The sequence below is a fragment of the Protomyctophum parallelum genome, assembly GCF_964188405.1.
Source record: "Protomyctophum parallelum genome assembly, chromosome: 18".
In the NCBI taxonomy this organism is placed as follows: domain Eukaryota; kingdom Metazoa; phylum Chordata; class Actinopteri; order Myctophiformes; family Myctophidae; genus Protomyctophum; species Protomyctophum parallelum.
This window is the reverse complement of record NC_139716.1, coordinates 10261383-10270622: the sequence shown is the minus strand read 5'-3', so window position 1 is coordinate 10270622 and position 9240 is coordinate 10261383. Positions and strand designations below refer to the sequence as shown.

Here is a 9240-nt window from a genome sequence, read left to right as displayed (position 1 = left end):
TATTGCACGATTATGACCTTACATATTCCTCTTTTACATATTTGACATATTCCCCTTCCCAGTCACGATCTGATCCATCTGATTCGTCTAGGATTAGGTCCAGAGGTATGGCAGGTCCTCAATTGGAAGCTGTAGACATAAGGAATGTGCATGTATAAATTAATTAGCAATAACTATTTTCTCCTTTGTTCAAATTTAGAATAGGCAATTATTTTCGCCCCCAATTTAGTTGTTATTATGACAAATCAATTCCTCCCCACAAAAGTCTCTGTCGTCGCTTTGACATTTGACATTGTCATTGTCGTCCTGCTGTTGGTGAGTTTAACATTGTTTAATGCAAACAGACAGGACTTTTCTGTTTGGATGTATGGGGTGTCAAGGCCAGAAAGTAGTTTTTTTGCCACTCAGTGGGCGTTCCCGCATAACTTACAGGTACGATGATGTCATGTGCATACCCTCTATAGACAAATCCACAGAGGGGTGCCCTGGGCGCGGCCATTACTGAGGTGTAATCCATGGAGCAGGTGCTCCGTAGGCCAGGTGTGGCTAATCAGTGCTACTGTGCTTAATGGTACACCTCAGTAATGGCCGCACCCAGGCAACCCTCTGTGGATTTGTCTATATGGATCATCATCATCATCACACCCACCATTCAGTAATGATCAGGGTGGCAGGAGCAGCAGCGCCAACGAGGAGGGCAGGAGGAGCGGCCTCAACGAGGAGGGCAGGAGGAGCGGCCTCAACGAGGAGGGCAGGAGGAGCGGCCTCAACCAGGGCTGCAGGAGGAGCAACGTCCATCTGGGCTAAATAAGCGTCACCATCGCCTGGGGCAGAAAGAAACCAGATTACATATCATTATTTACTCATCATTGAGGGTGGCGCAGGGCCAAAAACAATCAAAAACATCCGGGTAGGAACAGCCACTAAAATCTTTTGTTAGACTAAAGGTGAAGGAAAAGTGAAAGAATATGTCATTCAAATAATTCCAAGGCACTCAAGAGTCCTACAAGGAATATAGAGTTAGACTTGAACAGAAATCTATGAATGTGCAATGAATGCCATGATCCCAAGTCATTAACGAGAAACTGACCCTGGGAGAATAACTAGTCTATGGGAACAGAGAGTATAGTTTAGACATATTTTATACTTCGGCTATTCAAAAAAGCCAATCTACAAGCTAACATGTTGCAAGCTTGCTATACAAAATGTAAAAATGTTTTCATAATTTTGAAGAGAAAAAAAAAAGTGTCCTCTTCTGGGGTCCCTGGCACAACATTCACTGAAAACAGCTGATCTAGCTTCCAGATCAGCTATTTTTAAAACTCACAAATGCTACGCCTTCAAGGATAGGAAATAATATTTACTCTTCAATTTCAAGATTCATAATCATATGCCCTGGTCATCGTATCCAGCAAGACCTTCTTCCGGTGGTCTTCAGAAGCCAGATATGTGACTACCTCTGCGATCCAATTGAACGGTGCGTACTTAGTCGGTTTGTTCCTCCCTATGAGTAGAAGGGGGTTGTAGCCCAACGCTTCCAGCCTACTAACCTGCAATAAACAGAGTAGACACCAACATACATTCTCTTTAAAGCAGTGGTTCACAAAGTGAGGTCCAGAGACCCCCAGACTAGAGGTCCTTGAAGGGGTTCCCAGGTCCCAGCTAAATATAGCATCAAAATCAGCTTAACCACATTTAACCATTTTATACTTTGAATATTTGACAAACGCTGATCAAAAGCTCACAATGTATCACATTATAGACATTCAAAGACATTTGAACAAAAATAATACATTTAAAATGTTTAACACAAATCACAATCCAAAACCTGTTTAGTGTTTTGACATGAGGATACCTTTGTCATAGCATCATAGCGTGTCAGTTGTTGGAGACAGATTCAATTTACCCTAGTGAAAAACGAATGAATGGCTGCGTGCGCAGCAAAACAGCTCCGGGACGTACGAGCAAGTTTTTTTATCATTAAAAAGTACCTAAAGACGTGTCCACACCTCCTACAGGTGAAATTATGAAGACGTGTGGACACGTCATGGGCATCAAGTGTTAAGTTCTTATTTTATGGGCTGCAATTGCCCTCTAAACGGCGGGATAATTTCTTCTAAAACGTGATTCTATATTGTGCTCTAAAAGCCTAGAGGACAAAGATTTGGCGATAAATTACAAATGAGAGTAATATCTTCTGTTCCGACTACTGTGATGAATTACATTGACCAAACTATTTGTTATACAAAACTTATAGTAGCATTGTTACTTACAGTTATACGTGCCTGGTCAACAATTCGGACACCATTTCCATGTTTCATGATACGTTTGCTCCATCCACCCTGCATGATTTTGGCCTCCCTCTCTTTCAGTTTGCGTTTTAACGGGAATTTTGCATAGCATTTGCTACAATTATTTGTGCCTAATTGATTGGGTTGCTGGCAGTCGGGGCAAGGTTTACATTTGGGTCTGGTCATTTTGGTCTGGTTGGAGAACCCTGGAAACCAAACACAGAGAGGGACAACATACACGAATATTAGGTGAAATGGATCATCTATTGATCGTCACAAAAGAAAATAAAAAAGGTTACGTTGGCACAACTTAACCCATTCTGACCTGAGATCAGATTCATACGAGTTTTCCACTGGACACACACTGGTCTGATTAACCCATTCTGACCTGAGATCAGATTCTAAAAATGTCAGTCGTTCTTCGATTTCTTTAAAAAATAGCAGACCTACAAGCTCGTATCGCGCCACTCGGTGGTGCGATATGAGCTTGTAGATCTGCTATTTTTCAATAGCTAAAGCACGACATGATGCCAACACCAAAATGGGTGCCCGGTCAGAATGGGTTAAGCACAGTTCGGCGTAAACATATATCTAAAATATATATATATATATATCCCACTTCATAAATGATATTAAATAAGAAATGGGCTAAAAATTATATATTTTCTAAGAAATTTGATATTTTCCCCCCATATTAATTTGACTCCCAAATCAAATTGCTTAAGTCACAATCTTACCAAATATATTTTTACACAACAGGACAGTCCAAATAGTAATACCACATCTGATCTAGCCACAAACTCAAGTTGTAACTCGCACAAACACTACCTGATGTGTGATATACCGTACAAATATCTACTCCCCAGGGAATTATATCAGGAGCTCGATAAAATAACTTCACAGGAGTGAGGAATTTGCTTTGCCTGTTGCACAGCATAGACAATGTGAAGATTTTAAAAGGACTGTTTTTTAAAGATTGTAATAATATAATTATACGAGTAAATATAAAGTCATAATGACGTACATACCAACAGTCTCAGGAGCAACAATCTCCCCACAGTTTGTCAGAAGCAGGTCAGGCAGGATCAGGCCTACAGCTCTGACCAGCTGTAACAAAAAACAAAATCAAATAAAATGAAAATTGCAACAGAATCAATCTTTGTCATTTAGAACCAATAACAGACTACTATCGAGAAGAAAGCATTTTGTTTCTTTTATATATATATATATCAATTAATCAACATTTATCGTGGTCATTTGTGCATTTTATACGTGTGGTGGGGGGCTCAGAGTGCGTCCACCGGGGAAAGTAGTCTTTCTAATGACCAAAACCGTCTTTGTATTGGTTATTTAAATTTGTATCAGAAGTCGAGAGTTATGGTGCATTTCATAGCAATGGCATTAGGGTTTCTCCCTCCCCACCCAGAATGCTGTTGTAAGCTTTTCCTTATGGGTGGGCCATGCATGGCACATAATCTTTTCAATGGGGGTCCATTAGCCCAAACATTTAGATTCTCGTAGAGGTTTTTTTTTTTTTTAATCGAAAAAAACCCTCTACGAGAATCTAAATGTTTGGGCTAGGGGTCCATATGAAGTTCATGTTTAGAAATAAAACAGTAGGCCTAATAGTTATCTGGCTAGCCTGAAGTCAGTTAATGAACGCTTATGACAGACAAGCTAAAGGGTCAGACAATGACCGTGTTGATGATACACACACACCGCTATAACGTCAGACCACAGCCTAAAATGTAGACTAGATGCATTTATCCGTAGTTTTCAATAAATAAATAAAAGTGTTTTAAATAATCCACTGTCTCGAATCTGTCATCCATCTTGGATCTGTCCTCGTCTCCCCAAATGAGTGCAACCCAGACCGCCAAGGGGAAGGGGGCGCGGTTGTGCAGTGTTGCAATGGAGGACAGATCCAAGATGGACGAAAGATTCCGAGTGGATTAAACACTTTTTGTTTTAATGAAAGCTACGGAACTACGGGTTAATAACGCTTTGCGTACATAAGTCGGACAGGTGGGGCAGCAGGGTAAGCACCTTAGATTTTGCATATGTACATGTTCAGAGCTCTACGGAGGCAGGGGAAGGGGATTTCAGGCTCCTCACCATGGGATGGGCAATGCGTCTTTAGACTCTCGTATATTGAAACTGTCTGAATCGATAAATACATCTACGAGAGTCTAACATTTAGGCTAGTCAGACTAGTGAGCAACATTGACGATCAAGTTATGTCTACTCTAGATGTCATAAAATACTGAAATACTAACTTACTTACACAAAGGCAGAGACAAAACAACAACAACAACAACACAGGCAGCAAAAATGCGCCTAGCCGATTCGTCGCACAGTATGACCTCACTTCCGTTTTGCGCGGTTTGTGCCGTGTTGCCATGTCTGCCTATTATTATAAGCTACCTTGTTTTTTCTGCAAAACTTGTAAATGTTGGTAGTTGTGGGTTTTTTGCCATGTTTAAGTATTGTTGCGCTTTTGGGCTTCCTTCTTACAAACCAGTGGTTCTGCATTCACATGACATGACACATGACGTCATCATCAAACCGATGAAACTTCGGCTAGTAAACTCATATGTTGTCATTGTTGTGACTGTCCAATCACAGCGCTTATTATTGTGTGTGTGTGTGACGTATGCCCCCACGTTGAGCCTTATTTAGAAGCTTGTACATGGCAAATCTATTCATTCTTATAGTTCACTTTGAACTACCTCCTACTCTCAACTCTCCTAGTCTACCTGCATCAGGATTGATATAGCCCATTGAACAGCAGTGATACTTCTAACATAAGCGCCTATGAATACAGAGTAGTGATATATTTCTGACAAAGGGTTTAAATTACAAGAGTGATATAGCTTAGTGAAGTACAGTGATATCGTCAACATAGTGAAGTTACACAGAAGGGTTGATACAATAGTAATATACACCTGAACATGGGAGAAGTTAGCTTTTATATGGATAGAAGCAAACATACTGGTCCAGTCAGTGCTCATAATATTCACCTGGTGAAGAAGAAGCCCGTTAGGTGCCAGGGTGTGGTGATTGAGACCAAGGACGCTGGCGGGTATATTGAGCGGGCCGACGTGGTTAAGATGATCTTCTTTCACTATAGCGATTTCAAGGGCGATCAGGCGCTGCAGGTGGGAGATGACGTGGAGTTCGCCATTGACAACAGACATGATGGCGACGAGGTGGCCACCGATGTGAGGCTTCTCCCCCAGGGGACAGTAGTCCTCGAGGACGTCAGCATCAAGCAGTTTGAAGGCAGAGTCACCAAGGTCATCCCCAAAGTTGCCACCAAGAGCCAGAACAACACACTACCAGGCCGCATCACTGCCACGATTGGCTTTACCGCCAAGGAGCTGCAGTTTGGACCAAATGACACAAAGTCCAAGGTGACCCTCCTAGACGGAGATCATGTCCGGTTCAACATCTCCACCGACCGCAGGGACAGGCTGGAGAGAGCCACCGGCATCGAAATCCTCCCAGACACCTTCCGCTTCACCAATGAGATACGCGAAACGGGCGTGATCGCTGCCATGCTCGAAGGCTTTGGCTTCATCTCGTGCCTGGATCGGAATGCCAGGATGTTCTTTCACTTCAGCCAGGTCCTGGACGACAGCCAGCTGCAAGTCTCGGACGAGGTGGAGTTCACTGTCGTGCCGGACATGATGTCCGCTCAGAAGGACCATGCAGTGCGCATCAAGAAGCTGCCCATGGGCACCGTGTCCATCCACACATGCTCGGAACAGCGTTTTGAAGGCATGGTAGAGAAAGAATTGGTGGCGGCCTCCACCAAGAAGCTTCAATCAAGAATGCGCAAGGGAAAGGAGAAGGAAGTGGAGGAGGGAGTGATTGCCTATGAAGACGGTGGAGTGAAGTTGACTGTGCCCTACCATGCTAAGGATCTAGTGGGATCCTGTCATCCACAAGTTGGAGATACGTTGGAGTTCTCCATCAGCAAGAGGGCCGGACAGCAAAGTGCGGTTTCCATCAAAGTGCTCGACCAGCGGCCGGTCGACGATGACAGCAAGAAACTGCTGGGATTCGTCGCCACACTGAAGGACAAATACGGCTTTATCGAGATGGCCAATCACGACCAAGGGGTTTTCTTCCATTACACGGAGGTGTGTGGAGACTTGGAGAGCATGAAGCTTGGCGATATGGTGGAGTACACCCTGTCCAAGGGAAAAGGAAACAAGATCAGAGCTGAGGAAGTTACCAAAGTGGAACCAGTGAAGAATGATGGAGTCATGGAGGACATCGGCGCCACAGTGATTTTAGGAAAAGTCGTCCGTCCTCTGCGTGGCGTGGACGCCTCCCAGACAGAGTACCAAGGCCTTATAGAGGTTATAGAAGAAGGTGAAACTAAAGGCCAGAGTTTCCCTTTTGGCATCATGGGCATGGCAAACAAATGTGATTGCCTGCAGAAGGGAGAGTTAGTGAAGTTCCAGTGGTGTACCGTGCCTCAGACTGGACAGAAGATGGCATGTAGTGTGGTGCCGCATCGCAGAGCCCTGGTGGAGTCCGTCAAAGACCAGTTTGGTTTCATCACATATGAAGTCGGCGACAGCAAGAACTTGTTTTTCCATTTCAAAGAGGTGCAAGATGGCCTGGAACTGCAGGCCGGGGACGAGGTGGAGTTCTCAGTAGTCCTCAATCAACGCACGGGAAGATGTAGTGCCTCCAACGTACGCAGAGTCAGCGAAGGGCCTAAGCCGGTGGAGACCCCACGCCCCGATCGCTTGGTAAATCGACTCAAGATCATCACTCCAGACGATGCTAGTGCCCCCCGCCTTGTCATTGTGAGGCAGCCCCGTGGTCCTGACAACTCGAAAGGCTTCAATGTGGAGCGCAAGACTCGTCAACCCGGTGTCATCGACTGAACAATGCAGAGCTCACCTCATCTAAAGAAGGATTAGATTGTGTAAACGTTATCCCGAAGAAACAACAACTTGCTTGTACACACGCAAAAACTTGTACACAAAAACCTAGACCATGCATAGATACATGTAACTCATGTGCCTGTCCACATCTACGAACGGAACCTTCATCATTCCATAGTTCCCAGCCTCTCCTGTAGTCTGCAGTGGCACTATAGTAGACATGGGGAAGGAACTGGGAGTGTGCATGGATGCATGGTTAATGCAGGTGTTTCTTCAAGGGCTTTCTCTTTCTCTGTAATTCTGCACCTTCAACTGGTCCTTTTGTCCCGGGGTTGCGGTCAAGTCCCTGTAAACTACTGAACCAATCAGCACTTTGTGATTTCACACCATCCGCCAAGCCACCCATCTTGTCCAAATACGACGGTACACACTGAAGACATCAATATGACATCAGAGATTCACAGAGAAGCCAAACTGTTATTGGACCTTGGTCTTGTTTTGTTGGTTACGTATGTACAGAATTGTCTTGCACACACTTTCAATGATCCCATTTTTTCCCACAGTATTTTAATTATATATTATTACTTTATCATCATTTTAATGGATGTCAATGGTGGTGGGATCAGGCTGAAGCCTTACCCAAACATAATATATACGTTTATTGGAGTTCTACGATATAATGTCATAGATATATCATGGATCATAGACTTGTGTCATAGATCCAGATGTCAGGCAGCTAATCATTAGACCCGTATTATTTTTTTGTGCTCTGTATGACACATGCATGCACGTGTCCACATGCAAATACACACACTCACATTTGTAGTTTTTCTACATTACATTACTTAAGGAAACTTTAAAAACACTGCACTACTGTATGTGCCTTTCTACAAAAAAAACATAGAATAAAACAAAGTAAAGTTCCCTCCTTAAGGAGAATCATATTTCTCAGAATTAGAAGCTTTTTCTCGGCTCATATTTGGAGCAGTTCTTAAAATGCTTTATTCAAGAGCTGAAGTGAAGGAAGAGTGTGTGTGTGTGTGTGTGTGTGTGTGTGTGTGTGTGTGTGTGTGTGTGTGTGTGTGTGTGTGTGTGTGTGTGTGTGTGTGTGTGTGTGTGTGTGTACCCTACAAACCCTCCCACGCACTCAGATCAGCCAACGCAGGGAAGCTGGAAGTACCCTCACAAAAAACGCCGGGACAACGCTCCACACGTCCCAAACTCTTCTCCCTTCTGGCTCCAAAACTGTGGAATGCACTTCCCATTGCGGTCAGAACTGCAGCATCACTCCCAATCTTCCGCCGTAGTCTGAAAACCCACCTTTTCAGACTCCATCATGGCCCATAGCACTTACCCCACCCCCTTAGATAGCATTTCTGTAGACTTAGATAGCATTTGATACAGACTTATAGCATGTTATGTAGACAGCACTATAATTGCATTGTATGTAGTCATAGCACGTCATAGTACATATGTATAGCATAGTAGTATAGATGTATAGTTTATATGTATAGCTTAATTATATAGATATTCCACTGTTACTTTCTTAGCTTACGCATGTTTCATGATAAATGCTTTTATGTGATGTATTCCCATGCTTTTTTGTTCTTGCTTAATGTAAGTCGCTCTGGATTAAGAGCGTCTGCTAAATGCCTAAATTGTAAATTGTAAATTGTAAATTGTGTGTGTGTGTGTGTGTGTGTGTGTGTGTGTGTGTGTGTGTGTGTGTGTGTGTGTGTGTGTGTGTGTGTGTGTGTTTCTGACCGCAGTTCAATTATAGATTTTTTTTTTCTTTCTGTTGAACACAGTAAAAGTGGAATGTTCTGTAAAAGCAAACCAGCAAAACATCAAAACTCATCCCTGTCAATGTCATTGTTTATCTTCTTCATATCTACAGTGTGAGCACATCTCTGCACTGTTGACACTGGAGCTGAGTGGATGGAACGAATTATACATCGACTGAAAATGACAAACTGTGAACATGGAGGATGGTGTGTACTAGACGAGTGGACATGGAGGATGGTCAGTGATTTCTGAAGGTTGTC

The 9240-nt window shown here is 43.3% G+C and overlaps 1 protein-coding gene and 1 long non-coding RNA gene across 2 annotated transcripts; one reads left to right on the top strand and one right to left on the bottom strand.

Annotated features, from left to right (window-relative positions):
• Nucleotides 1-1415: 1415 nt before the first annotated feature.
• Nucleotides 1416-3400, bottom strand: LOC310875316. Its single transcript, XR_014570637.1, has 3 exons — nucleotides 3320-3400; nucleotides 2274-2497; nucleotides 1416-1550 (listed from the first exon to the last, which is right to left on the bottom strand). It is a non-coding gene; the product is annotated as an uncharacterized lncRNA (long non-coding RNA).
• A 318-nt stretch (nucleotides 3401-3718) lies between these two features.
• On the top strand, nucleotides 3719-7195 carry LOC310875949 (cold shock domain-containing protein E1-like; the record flags this gene model as incomplete). Its single annotated transcript, XM_083789399.1, has 2 exons — nucleotides 3719-3726; nucleotides 5227-7195. 2 exons carry the CDS (start codon nucleotides 3719-3721, stop codon nucleotides 7193-7195), a joined length of 1977 nt encoding a protein of 658 aa, XP_083645525.1.
• Between the last annotated feature and the right edge of the window lie 2045 nt (nucleotides 7196-9240).